Consider the following 14327-nt stretch of genomic DNA (forward strand, 5'->3'; position numbering starts at 1 on the left):
AGCAGCTTCTCTTATCTACAACCACCATGATAAAGTTGAAAAATTACAAAAAAACAAAATCTAAGGATTTGTCTAGTAAAAATGGTTAACTAGTTTGGCAAAGAGAATCTCAAACTTGCATATATCAATCAAAATCTGGTTGATTTTTTTGAGTGCTATGCTAATTTTGCATTTGGAAAGCAATTCGACTCTTGGTGCTTGGGTGCTGGTTTCAGCCAAAATAAAGTATATGTTGAAGCATGTGTCTGAATGACACTTCAGAGAGAGTTACAGATAGGTAGCCGTGTTGGTCTGCCATAGTCAAAACAAAAAAAAATCCTTCCAGTAGCACCTTAAAGACCAACTAAGTCAGTTCTTGGTATGAGCTTTCGTGTGCATGCACACTTCTTCAGATACTTCAGAGAGAGTGAGAGTGTTAAAGCAGAATGCTGCATTCTTTCCCCCCCCCCCCACGCTCTTTCAGCCCAGGGAGTCTTCTCTTACTATTTATTTACCACTCTTGCCAGTAACATCTGGTCACAGCAGTAAGGTTTTGCATGCACAAATAGTGATAATAAACCTTTTCATTGCAGGTAGCTCAAGAGCTGAGCAAAGTGCAAGGGGTTGTGAAAGTTCTTGTCTCGCAGCATGATGCATACAAAGGATTTCTGCCCGGTGAGACTCATTTGCTTGTCATTAAGATTCTCTGCAGTCACCACTGTGATGGAAAATATAAGGTGTTTTGACCAATATGTTTCATCCCCAGAGGAGCTGACTCCATTGATTCTGGCAGCCCAGAAGCAGTTTAATTACACCCACATCTGTGCCGGGGCATCTGCTTTTGGGAAGGTGAGCATATATGACATCCACCCCGAATCTGTTGTTCCAGAGAGATTGATCCCTAAACTAATTTATAAATTATGACTTGTAATTATTGCATATTGATATATCCAGGACTTTTCTAAAACATTTAGTGTGCTGCTTCTATAGCGCTTCCATTACTTTCATTTGCCAGATGCGTGTTTAGTGTATTGTCTCAATTTGTAATTTTTAGCAATAAAACTAGAGTAGTAGTCAGCGTTATGCAAGTTTATAACTTGTTAGCAACATTTGCTTCTATCTGTTTCGTTTGTTTAGAATCTTCTTCCCAGAGTGGCAGCTAAGCTTGATGTTGCTCCTGTCTCAGACATAATTGAAATAAAGTCTCCTGACACATTTGTGAGGACAATTTATGCAGGTGAGTGTTGTCAGTCTGTATACCATATATAGTAATAATAATAATAATAATAATAATAATATTTATATCCTGCCCATCTGGCTGGGTTTCCCAAGCCACTCTGGGCGGCTACCAACAGAATTAATGGTTTAATAATAATAATAATAATAATGCTGCGATAAAACATCAGACATGAAAAACTTCCTTGAACAGGGCTGCCTTCAGATGTCTTCAAAAAATCAGATAGTTTATTTCCTTGACATCTGATGGGAAGGCATTCCACAGGGCGGGCGCCAATACCGAGAAGACCTCCCTCCCTGTATCCTCACTTCTTGCAGTGAGGGAACCACCAGAAGGCCCTCAGAGCTGGACCTCAGTGTCTGGGCTGAACAATGGGGTGAAGACGCTCCTTCAGGTATATTGGGCCAAGGCTGTTTAGGGCTTTAAAGGTCAGCACCAACACTTTGAATTGTGCTTGGAAACGTACTGGGAGCCAATGTAGGTTTTTCAGGACTGGTGTTATATGGTCTCGACGGCCATTCCCAGTCACCTGTCTAGCTGCCGCATTCTGGATTAGTTGTTGTTTCTGGGGCACCTTCAAAGGTAGCCCCACGTAGAGTGCATTGCAGTAGTCCAAGTGGGAGATAACCAGAGCATGCACCACTCTGGCAAGACAGAGGGTCTCAGCCTGTGTACCAGATGGAGCTGGTAGACAGCTGCCCTGGACAGAGAATTGACCTGCGCCTCCATGAACAGCTGTGAGTCCAAAATGACTCCCAGGCTGCGCACCTGGTCCTTCAGGGGCACAGTTGCCCCCATTCAGGACCAAAGAGTCCTCCACACCAGCCCACCCCATCCCCCCAAAACAGTACTTCTGTCTTGTCAGGATTCAACTTCAATCTGTTATAGAGGTTTGCATTAGGGCATCTAACATTGCTTTGGTAACAGGAAAAGTGGAAATGGCTTTTCTGACGCAACTAATAGGATCATCCCTAGTACTGCAGGATTGTAGTTCAAAGTCCCAAGAAACCAGATATAGCTTCTTAATTAACAGAATCTGCTGACATGTATTGTATTCCTGTTAATGCATTTCTGATAAGATTTTGCAAACTGTAAGCCATTCAGTTAGTTCCTTTTATTTAATATGGGTTACATTAGTTCTGAATTCAGTAATCCATAGGGTTATCTTTTTTCGTTAGTGAGACATTGATACGATTATTTGTAATATTTAATTGACTTTCCCTAATTATTTTGCTGCCCTTATTTGTCTAGCCTTATCGTGCTTGTCTGATCTCATAATTTAATTTGGACATGAAAGCATTAGCTTCTATGGCTTCTAAATTTGTTATGGCAGGATTTATTCCCTTCCTTTTGTCAGTGTTCCCTTGCCTTCAAAGACTGATGGTTTGCTTCTAGGTTTTGATGTACCTTCTAATAATTTCCTTCTACAGTTATTTGTGCTTATCTATTACTAGCAATGTCTGTCCCCCCCCCCATATCTTTTTTTCTGCCTCTTTCATCATCTCTTGTAAACATACAGGTGAGAAGAACCACATTGACAATGTGTTGGGTTTATAATGAATTAAGTGGAGACTTAACAGCCCATGTTTTAATGATTGGTCTACACAGATGTTACATACTCAGTTGCTAGATTTTGTGCTGCCTTGATGGATATTCGCCGAAGGATGGTTTATACAACAAACTAGGCCCAAAATGCAAGACCTGTGCTCCTTCATGCTCCCTCCCTTATAATCGCTTTTAACTGTTTATCCTTGTTCTATATGTTAAAGTTATGCATAATATAATCACCTTTTAATCACTAGTTTTTATTCTTTACCTGTTTTAAGTCTTATATGTTCAGTTTATCCGTATGTTTTTTCTTATGCTGGTCTGTGATCGAAATAATTTGATACTACAGTGATACCTCGTTTTGAGTCCGCCCTGTTTAGGGTCCAGTTCATCCAACGTCTGCGGCAAGCCCAGAAATACCGGAACAGGTTACTTCTGGGTTTGCAGCACACGCAGAAGTGCTAAATCATGCTTCGCGCATGTGCAGAGCGGTGCTTTGTCAAGTGTCCTTTTCATCGCACGTCTGGGGCTCTGGAACGGATCCTGGACGCAAAAGGAGGTGGGACTTGCAAGGAAACATGTTTAGGACTGCATTAGGTCTCTTACTGGCAGACTTTCCGAAGAACAAATAGGTGTAGTATGACATAAAAAGCATCAATTATTTCTGAGAGATGCCTTTTTATAACTTACTTGTAAAGTATGGTTGAAGGAATTAAAAGTGCAGCACTTTTAATCTTTTCTTGTTTCAAATGCAAACCAAATTTGTCAGTAGTTTCTTCATGGCAGTTGTGACTTTCTGAGCTTGTAACATTCTTTTGAAAACATAACTTCATTTCCTTGGAATGAGAATCACAGTGAGCATCCATCTACAAAGTCTGCCCAGGTTTGTTTGTTTCTTTAAAAATATTTTTATTAAATATTTTCATTTTACTTTTACAAAAGTACATGCTTTGTCTCTTTTTTCAGGTTGTACAGTCTTTCTTACAAAGACTTTCTTTCTTACATTTGTTGTGAGACATTAGTGTTGAGTACAGTATAAGGTTTGGAAAGGAGGGGGGAGAGGAGGGGTCATACCACGAAAGCTCATACCAAGAACTGACTTAGTTGGTCTTTAAGGTGCTACTGGAAGGAATTTTTTTTATTCTCTTGTATGGTAGGTTCTCTTACTATTCGTTTATTACATTTCCTTGGTAGTGAGATGTATTAGGGAGCAGGGTATGGTTAGTTGTCCGAGGTTGGCTGCAGGGAGGTTTGTTTGCATTTGTGGGGGGGACGGGATTGTTGGGTCAGCTAAGCCAGATTGATTTCTATGTTGTTGTTGGGTTCTTGTTGTTATCTTGTTGGCTGTGATAAAGGGGAGCCATACTGGGGTGAAGGCGTCCTCTTCTATTTGCCCCCATGTCAGTTTCAGTTTATTGGTTAGCTTTTCTAGCGAGCTGATATGGACTTAGAAGGAGGTTTAGACCACATTCTAGTCCATTGGGTGGGTTAATTTCGAAGCCTATGTTGTGCTCCCATTGTTCTTTGATTGCGTCAAGGGGGTTTGTAGGATTTTGGAGCAGTATTTTGTATATTGTGGATACCATCCCTTTACTGTATCCCTCTGCTGTAAGGAGAAGGTTTTCGAAAGTAGTCAAGGGCCTAGTGGCTGCTGAGTTTACTGTTGGATTGTTTAAAAAGGCATGGTGATGTGTTAGCCAAGGTATTTGGTTGTCCCCGAGTTTGTCTTGTTTTTCTTGTGTTGGTACAGGTTTGTTGTTATGTTAGAAATCTTTTAGACAGTGTAGGCCTTTGACTTGCCAGGTTTTTACCTGGAGGTTTTGTGCTGCGTGTTGGAATAGTGGGTGATAGGCAAGGGGGTTAGTGGGGATGGAGATAGTTTGCCTGCTTTTTCCCTCCGTGCTTTAAGCATGGACTGTGTGAACCTGTTCAGTGTTGCTGCCCAGGTTTGTTCATATCTCACCACCACTTTCTGAGCAAATGTTTCTTAGTCATGGAGTCAGTGGAGGGCCATGAGCATTTTTTTTGAGCAGGTTTACGTGGAAATGTTAATGACTTAATAAACCATGTTTTATTTGCTTGCTCACTTCTCTCCTTGCGAACAGCGTCAGTGTTTCTGCCACGGTGTATTAAAAATGTTCCATCTGGGAAACTGTGGCTTGATCTTGGTTGGCTAATGTCACATCTGAAATAGAACAAGTCTCTCATTCTTAGCCTTCAGTCCTTTGCACATTTCATTTGGGAGTAAGTCTCATGGAATTCGGTGGGGTGTATTTCTGAGTAAACCTGCATAGGAGAGGTTGGGTGTACAATGGAAGTAGGAACTCCACGCATCTGCTGTGCAAAACATTTTTTGTGGTTGGATGGCTACGGTACCTTCATGCTGAGGGAATGGATGTTTTTTCAGATACAGTGGTTCCTCGTGTTACAAACACCTCGGGTTTCAAACACTTCGGGTTACAGACTCTGCTAACCCAGAGGTAGTACCTCGGGTTAAGAATTTTACCTCAGGATGAGAATTGAAATGGTGTGGCGGCAGCGGGAGGCCCCATTAGCTAAAGTGGTACCTCAGTTTAAGAACGGTTTCAGGTTAAGAACGGACCTCTGGAACGAATTAAGTTTGTAACCAGAGGTACCACTGTACTTAGTGTCTAGTAGATGTGGCTAAACTCTTTTGTAAAAATAATATTATTGGTACTTCTTCCTTTCCACCATCAGGGTCACAACTGAAGGTTTTGTTTTGTTTTGTTTTGTTTGTACTATGCTTTGTATTTTTGTGTTTTTATATTGTAAACCACCCTGTGATCTTCTGATGACGGGTGGTAGAAAAATTTAATAAATAATAATAAGTAGTGGTATGAATGAGTTGTCTGAAAACTTGAATGTGTCCAGTGGTGCTTAGTGGGGTGGCCAGGGCCTGGCGGTGTTGCGCCCATGGCTTCCTGATGGTGTCTCTGCCGCTCACCAAGAGGTGGAGGCACGAGGTGCAGGGAACTCCGTATGTGCCGGCATGGCAGCAGGAACCTTGGATTGGCTGCACCACCAGGCCCTCACTGTGCCCCTCCCCCTGTCCAGAAGTGACAGCAATGTTCACTCTTGAGGTGCCAGGTGTGCACTGCACCAGCATGCCTGAGACACCAGGGAAGGTGAACCTATTCTGAGTCCATTTTTTAGTCTTTTAAATTTTCCTGCCTGAAAGGATTGTTTTGTCTAAGCAACAGCATTACTGCCCTCTGCTAAAAGCAGCTGATCGTTGGAGTTTGCAATTTTATTTTCACAGAAAGTGTGGTCTTTTTGTAGGAAATGCCCTGTGCACTGTGAAGTGTGATGAAAGAATAAAGGTGTTCTCTGTGCGAGGTACTTCCTTTGAGGCTGCATCAATGAGTGGTGGTAGTGCTGCGGTAGAGAAAGGTGAGTGTTCAGTTTGTCTGAGTTTTTTTCCTTCTCAAGTTGAAATTGGAGTAAAAACATTATTGTCAAATAAAAAGACAAAGTTGCACAAGTTTGCATTTATTGAATTCTTCCGTTTTTACACTTTGCCACTCTTTGTCTCCTAGAGTTCTCTAATTATTCCACATGGATATCTCTTTTTTTGTAGCCGTCCTGGGTCAGGTTACATGTAAAACTACTGTATCAAAATTGTGAAGCCATGTTGAGTGGTTCAGTTGATTCAAACCAAAAGGAGAGGCTTCCCCATAGATGCCGGAAAGGATGCATGTTTGTCATTCTGTTAGCCCAATGCAGCAAAATTCCCCTTCCCCCAAAGTATGCCTCACACCAGGTCTCTTCCGCAGCTCATGCTCCATTAACCTGCATGCACTATTTTTGCCCCAGCCAAAGCATCACATAACCGTACCAAGACCATATCGTAAACTGAGTGGTCTTTCACCCTTGCTGTTTCCTCTGTCATGGAGAGTTAGAAATGTCTGAATTCTTGTTTTTGTTTTATTATGAATTCTTCTGTTCTTATTTTGTATTTTCGTGTTGTGAACTACCCTGTGATCTTCAGATGAAGGACTGCATAGTATACTATACTGCATACTGTAACAACAACAACAATTGCAACAGGCTAAATTGTGGATAACTGTGTACAGTCTGTAAGCCTATCTGTAAGCCTTATTCAGGGGCTTATCTGTAAAAGACGTAAAAGGACAACACTTACTAAACCACATATAAAACACTTGTAAACTGATTCAAAACCTAGTTTTGGCTGCTTTGATGTAATAATAGACATGATGTAATAATAAACATGCATACTTGGAAATAATCCAGTAGAAATAATTCAGACTTACTTCTGAGTAAACATCTTAGTGACTTCACGTGTTGATTTATATGAGCCCTAATGTTTCTGACGGGCAAAAACGCATGGCGGCATTTGTGTGTGTAAACTAGATCAGTTACCTGCATCTAAAGGACAATTACATGCACTACTACCATGCTGGATGCTCGCTGTTTCTCACTGTACATTTCCTTCTGGCAGTCTCAAGTTTCAGTTGTTTTTATTTTATCTCTTGTTGTTTGCCACCCTGGGCTCTTTTGGGAGGAACAGTGGGATAGAAATTTAATAAATAAAAAATCCTATTTGAGTCTTGGTATATTTTGAATGAATTCATATTAACATCCAGAGGTATAACCATATTGATGTTTTCTTTTATTTATTGCGTTTTTTAAATGGAGGAAGGACTATAGTTCAGTAATACTTCAAACCCTGTCATCTTCAGGAAGGGCTGTGAAAGACTGCTTTCTGAAATGCTAGAGAGCTGCTGCCAATCATTGTAGGCTGGGGAAGGGAGCATTTGGCTTTCCACACGCTGCTGGACTACAGCTCCCATTATCATTGACCCCTGTCCCTGTCCCCTGTGACTGATGGGCATTGGGAGTCCAAAAACATCTGGAGGGCCACAAGTTCCCCATTCCTAGCATTTCTAGTACTGACATAGATGGAGCAATGATCTGACGTGGCATAAGGGGACAGCTTAGGTCTGCTAAACTTTTTAATTACTTGAGGTTTGCCAAACCCCCCCCCCCCATTAATTAAATGTACAGAAAGTGAGTTGGAAGGGACCATGAGGGCCATCTAGTCCAACCCCCTGCACTGCAGGAATCTTTGGCCAGAGGTGGAGAACATACAACTCTGGGATTAAGAGTCTCCTGTTCTTATTGACTGGACTGTAAATAATTTTTAACATGTTTTTGTTTATTAATGCAAAGATGTAAGATGAGCTGATATATATAATATCACATATACTGCAGAGTTTGGGCATGGAGGTTGTTTTTATGGCTACGACTTTGTACCTTTCAAAAGCTCAGTGTCTTTTCTTTGTTTTGTTTTTTGATATAAATAGTATCTGCAGCTTCACCAGCTGGTCAGTCTGAATGGATCGAACAAAAGTTAACAAAAAGTGATCGGCCAGAACTGACTAGTGCGAAGGTGGTTGTTTCAGGTGGTAAGTAGTGGCTAATTGGCTAGAATTGTGATGAACTAGTGGTGAAATTTCTAGCAAAGTAGAAAATAACGAAAACTTTGTTATACAGTGGTACCTTGGTTCTCAAACTTAATCCATTCTGGAAGTCCCAAAACCAAAGCGTTCCAAAACCAAGGCCCGCTTTCCCATAGAAAGTAATGCAAAACAGATTAATCCGTTCCAGACTTTTAAAAACAACCCCTAAAACAGCAATTTAACATGAATTTTACTATCTAACGAGACCATTCTTCCATAAAATGAAAGCAATAATCAATGTACTATGCTATAAAATAAATAATACAGTATTGTAGATGATAAAGATAAAAATTATTATTATTTTCTTATGTGCACTGATGATAGTCACTGTTTGGATGGGGGGCTTTTATCCATTTCTGCAGTCATACAATCAATCAGTAGCTGAACTGGGTTCCACACAGTCACAGAAACAAATTAACTGAAAAAGCCTCAAAAACAAAAATGCAAAATAAAAAGCAAAAACAAAAGCGCCAAATACAGTGGTACCTTGGTTCTCGAACTTAATCCATTCTGAAATGTTTGAAAACCAAGGTGCGGCTTCTGATTGGTCCAGGTGCCCCAGAAACAATAGCCGACAAGTGCATCAGACGTTCAGCTTCTGAAAAATGTCAAAAAACCAGAACACTTCTGGGTTTTCAGCGTTTGGGAACCAAGGTGTTTGAGAACCAAGGTACCACTGTACCTTCTACCATACCTAAAGAATTCTGACCAGTAATTTGTAGTTGGAAGCTGGAAAATGAGAAAGTGTACAGTTCATTGAAGTGGTGTGGGATTGGATGACATAAAGTAACTGTAAATATCAGCATTTGTCTTGTAATCAGCATGAATAATAAAAATGCTAGAAAGGCTTAGTTTGAAGAGTGATCTGCTTTTACAGTGAAGGCGGTTTGCATGCATGACAGGTGTCCCCTGCAATGATGCAAGGGTTACATTCCAGGCCCCTCCCCATAAGTAAAATCCCGTAAAAGGAGCAGCCTCTAAAAAGCCTCTGAACGCACACATTTTCCTTCTGTCCACCTCTCTCCCCCACTCCCTCTCCACACCTCTTTTTTCCATTAGAGTTGGAGCTCTGGGGCTGGCTGGAATCTGGAGGACACGTGGAAAAGTGGTTGCTTCTGCTGCTGTTGTCTACCCCACTTGTCAGTTATTAGGCAGAGAGACTGAGCAGCGTAATCAAAGCCTCGCTGCGCCTCCAGTCTCTTTGGGGCTTCCTCTGCCTTCACCGGATGTCCTCTTTGGGTTTTTGGGGGGGTCTCCTCACAAGGCACAAGGACTCTCCAGTTCTCTGCTGCCATTTCCTGCTATGATTCTATATATTTAATTATTTACTGGTGCTGTGCATATACATGGTCATGTGCGATTAGAACGTGCATAAGTGGGATGCCTATACTATAATAATAGCACAACTAGTTTATCACATCTATCTCAGGAAAAAATAAAATAGCAAAAAACAGTACTCTACTTTATTACAGTCATACCTCGGAAGTCGAACGGAAACCCAGGCTCGACTTCTGATTGGTGGCAGGAAGCTCCTGCAGCCAGTTAGAAGCCGCAGAAGCCGCGTTGGACGTTCAGGTGCCAAAGAACATTTGCAAACCAGAAGACTCATTTCTGGGTTTGCGGTGTTCAGGAGCAAAAACCTTTGACTCACAAGGCGTTCGACTTTCGAGATACGACTCTACCGGAAAGCTGTAACTCTCAAGCCAGCAGGGGGAGTGAAGTGCAAGTTACTATGCTCTAATTCTTCCATTTTTTCAGTTATGGTAGATATGTAAATAAATGTGTAACCCTCTATCATTCTGAAGAAATAATTACATTTATCTCAAACAGACAACATTCATGTTAAGACTGGTGACAAAAACCAGTCACCCCTGGCTCCATGCCTGAAAAGAGCACAACAGGGCATGGGCAAAAGTAGCAGAGTAGCATGAAATCCCGTGGAGTTCCAGTGTAAGAAAACACACACACAGGAAGCAGAAGTTCTTCAGTAAAATTTTACTGAAGTTCTTAGAGCATAAAATGGTTACAAAGCCCAGTATTCTTGCTGGATCTCCAGGCAAATTGCAGAACTTCACTCTGAAGAGCATGTCCAGTTACAGAGCCAAAAACCACAGGCTGTACAGAAGAGAAAAGATAGAAGGAATACAGAACCATTCAGTAGCAGGATATTTATCTCCTACTCTGAGCATTTTGACCTTGAGTCTCATATGACTGATAAACTGATAAGGTTCAGTTAGAAAGTGAATTGTTCCTTGGCTGGGATGTGTATGTGTGCCTGACAGAATGCACTGCAAAAATCGACAGTGGGGTGGAGCGTACAACAACACTTTATTATGGTCATGTATTTAGTCTGATTCAGAGATTTCAAGGAACTTGAACATATCTAACCTCTTACCTTACTTTTAAGGACGGGGCTTGAAGAGTGGAGAAAACTTTAAACTGCTGTATGAGCTTGCGGATGAGTTGCATGCTGCAGGTAACAACTGCTTTTACTTCTTGGTTCTAGAGCAGTTAGGGATGCTATCTATCCTATGGGCATATCTTTTGAAGTGTGTGAAATTTGGGTAAATGGCTTGTAGCTGGAGACTTTTGCGCATACATTAGCTTGGATTCTAACCTCCATGAGGGGGGTGTACTAGGGCTTTCTTGCTGCTTCTTTATGGCTCCCATCATGACCCCCCCCATCTGTTCCTGAAGGTTGAGGGCCTATAGCTCCTGAGGGGCCTAAAGCTGGAAGAGTGAACTGGGGAAAATCAGGGATCCCCACTTTTGTTGGGGCAACCCAGTCAGATGGGCGGGATATAAGAAAGAAATTGTTGTTACTAATGGGAAGACACATACGATGAAACATTAAATGCTGGCTTCTATGTTTCTTGAGATAACTATCTTTTTTTTTTGCTTCTAGTTGGTGCGTCTCGTGCAGCTGTTGATGCAGGCTTTGTACCCAATGACATGCAGGTTGGACAGACAGGCAAAATTGTAGCACCAGTGAGTATTCAAATTATTTTTGCAGAAGAGACTGGTTAAAATTCCCTGGAATAGTTTGTTGGAGCATTGCCTTTTCCTAATGGAGCTGTAGGTAATGCAGTCTCCAGGCTTGCATACAGCCTGCCCACTCCCCCACCCCCTTTCCTAGCCTGTAGTACCTTTAGGATTGCTAGAACCCTGCCCTTTTCTCTTCATGGTGTTGCCTTATCTTGGGAAATATTCCCTTCTGGTGCATGGTATCATTGCAGCAATTTAAGTCGAGCTTGTCATAACTAACTGTCATCACCCGCAGAGCATGTGACATTGGTGAAATGGGTGTGGTTTTCTAAAGTAGACTTGGCCTGATTTGAACAGAGTGACAGAAGCTTTGCCTCTTGGGATGAAGGGAAAAAAGGGAGTGTGATGGAACCTATTGTAACCTCTTAGTTTAGTCATTTAAAATTTACAGCAAACAAACAAACCTAAGCTAGGCCTCAGCATCTTAATACAGCCAAACAAGGGGCATATCTAATGCCAAAATCTTTACTGCTTCATTTATTTCCCTCTAAGAAGGCATATAAAATAATTAACAAAAACACGCATTTGCTGTGCCAGTTATTTTTTCGAAAGGTATTTAGAGAGCTCTGCCTTATTTGTCCTGAATGATGCAAAGCTCTGAGGGCTAGGATACATTTCCTAATCTTATGGGATATGTAACAAGAATGACTGCAATTATATATTTGTTTGCATGGTTTCAGATCTAAATGCAACATCACTGGCCTGTTTTGTTTTCATTCTTGCACCCCCAGGACTGCAGTAACTTGACTGGTTACATATTTGTTTAAGGGGCGCAAATAGATACTACAAGGTTCTATTTAAGGCAGTGGCTAATTCAGAACAAAACACAGAATGGCCTCATAACATAAGAGGAAATTGAATTTTGGTTTTGTGGACCTAGATGCAGATTTTAAAATCACAATACTGGCATAGGAAAAATATTGGAGACGGGAGACTTAATCATTCCAGTATAACTAGTTGCTATAATACACATTTGGCATGCCTAATGAAATGGCTGCCCCCTTCCTCTTTTAGGACATCTAGAGGATGCTGTGTGAATTCTAAGTACTAAAATTTTAAACTTACCTGGTATAGAATCTGAAATGGGGGGGTATCCACAATATGGGGAGTTTCATATTTAGGCAGCTCTGGTTTTTGCAATAAGTTGTGCTTTGTGTACAACTGCACTTAGTAATATCATGATGCAGTATAATCTTCTAGGCCAGGGATGTCCCAACAGGTTGATCACGATCCAGTGGTCGATTGCAGTGGGTCTGTGGTTGATTGTGGGATCCTGCCTCCCGCCTAGTTTGGGTCCCTAAAAAAAAGCTCAATAACTTTGGTTTCCTTAAAAAAAGCTCAACTTTGGTAGATCACTTTTTTATAGTGGGAGTAGATCGCTGTCTCTTGAAAGTTGGACATGTCTGTTCCAGGCTAAATTTAGACCAATAAATAGCAACTTGCCTATGAAAAGGATTGACTTGATTGTTGATGAACTGTATACAAAAATTTAGCAAGAATCTGCATTTCACATGGCTGAGATTTTATTTTCGGCAAGCATGTCTTAAACAATTGCATCAGGTTAATGGAGTAAATCTCATTTTTTTCAGTGGATTGAAAATTGAAATCTGATTGGAAGGGATATAAGGAGCAAGTAAAGTTGTGAGGGAAACTCTTGTTCACGATGGTGGGGGAGAGTATTTTGTCATGGATGTTTTTATTACTCTATTTATAGGCTTCAGAACTGGCCTAGTGGGGAATTCAGCTGATATGGAGTAGGGTGTGTATTTGAGGCAGGTTGGAAGAGATTTTGACTGATGCCACTGCTTCTCTGCTAATGGTTGGGAGATGTCAAAGGGAATGGTTTTGAAAGAAGATTGCCACATTTTTCTAACTGTTTGCCTTTAATTATGCTTTCACTGATTTCAAGAGATATCTTTGCTTTTGGCCCTTTAAAAAAAAACCTCCCTGTGCTAACCACAGACGTACACTAGTTTGTTGCAGACCACTCTGGAAAGCTTGGCAGCCTGTTGAGTTCCTTTAAGTGGAGTAGAAGCTTTCTCAAAATGCACTTGTCTTGCTCTGTGAACAAATGGCCAGTTTGTTCAGATACGTTAAAAGTGCGCTCAGTTAGCAGCATAGTCCTTTGGGAACGTTCTTAGAAGTAAAACATTAAAAATGATTGTACTTAGTTGACTGAGGGGTGAAAAAAAATTCCCCATTCAATAGGAATGTTGTCTGAAATAGTTTCATTATAATGCGGGACTTAAAGTCTGAGCTGTGCAAATAAGTGGTCCCTACCATTTGAGATCTCAGCCTACAGCATTGTGGCCTGGGACTGCTGTGGTATGGATTGCTACATTGTTGGGCATCTTGGCCATCACCCATGTCGTCCTTGTTCCGAACTATTTCCTGGCACCAAAATGTGCAGAGCTGAGATAATAAATGAGCTTTGTCATATCTTGCATAATCCTGAAGGGGTTTTGGCCACCAGAGAACTGTTCTGTCAACATGTTCACAGGCACCTAATGTATCTCTTCTAATAGTGAACTTGGGTGATAAGTGTGGACAGAAATGGAGCCAAGATGGGGCCTCTGAGGAACAAGAGGGAAACATCTGTATGTTTGGTGGAACCCTGAGGTTACCAGAAAGAGGATGAAATATTTAGAAAATTGCTCCAGCGGACTGGGATGGAACATGTTCTGTAGCTGCAGTCTTAGTCGAAAAAGAAAAACCGAGGTTCCTTGGTGAGTGGGAGGAGAATAAATTGGGCTGATGGAGGAAGGTGGTGGCTGGAGCACTCCTGAAGAGGAAGCACTCAACCTTGTGTTGGGAATGAACCAGCGATTTTTCAACAAACAAACAGCACGGTCAGCTTGATAATAAGCCCTCTTGGTTTAAAGCGTATTTTGAAACTGACTGGAGTTTCTTTTTTAAGATCCCTGGTTACTGTGGTTAAGCTTGACAGAAGTCCTCATGGCTGTGTGAGTAGAGTGGGGAGTTTATGACTGACACTTCACTTGGAATTGTGATGGCTT

At 41.4% G+C, this 14327-nt stretch overlaps 2 protein-coding genes across 3 annotated transcripts in view; both read left to right on the forward strand.

The window, feature by feature from the left end:
• TSPAN3 (tetraspanin 3) overlaps nt 1-14327 on the forward strand; it is a 939276-nt gene that overhangs the window by 403362 nt on the left and 521587 nt on the right. The window lies entirely within an intron of this gene.
• ETFA (electron transfer flavoprotein subunit alpha) overlaps nt 1-14327 on the forward strand; it is a 284709-nt gene that overhangs the window by 260034 nt on the left and 10348 nt on the right. For both annotated transcript variants that reach the window (XM_083698442.1, XM_083698441.1), the window contains 7 exons: nt 573-654; nt 746-828; nt 1117-1216; nt 6065-6175; nt 8110-8211; nt 10673-10741; nt 11171-11253. In XM_083698442.1, coding sequence (XP_083554568.1) covers nt 573-654; nt 746-828; nt 1117-1216; nt 6065-6175; nt 8110-8211; nt 10673-10741; nt 11171-11253 — 630 coding nt within the window. The remainder of the gene's footprint in view (nt 1-572; nt 655-745; nt 829-1116; nt 1217-6064; nt 6176-8109; nt 8212-10672; nt 10742-11170; nt 11254-14327) is intronic.

Source organism: Podarcis gaigeae (genome assembly GCF_964106915.1).
Source record: "Podarcis gaigeae genome assembly, chromosome: 9".
NCBI lineage: Eukaryota > Metazoa > Chordata > Lepidosauria > Squamata > Lacertidae > Podarcis > Podarcis gaigeae.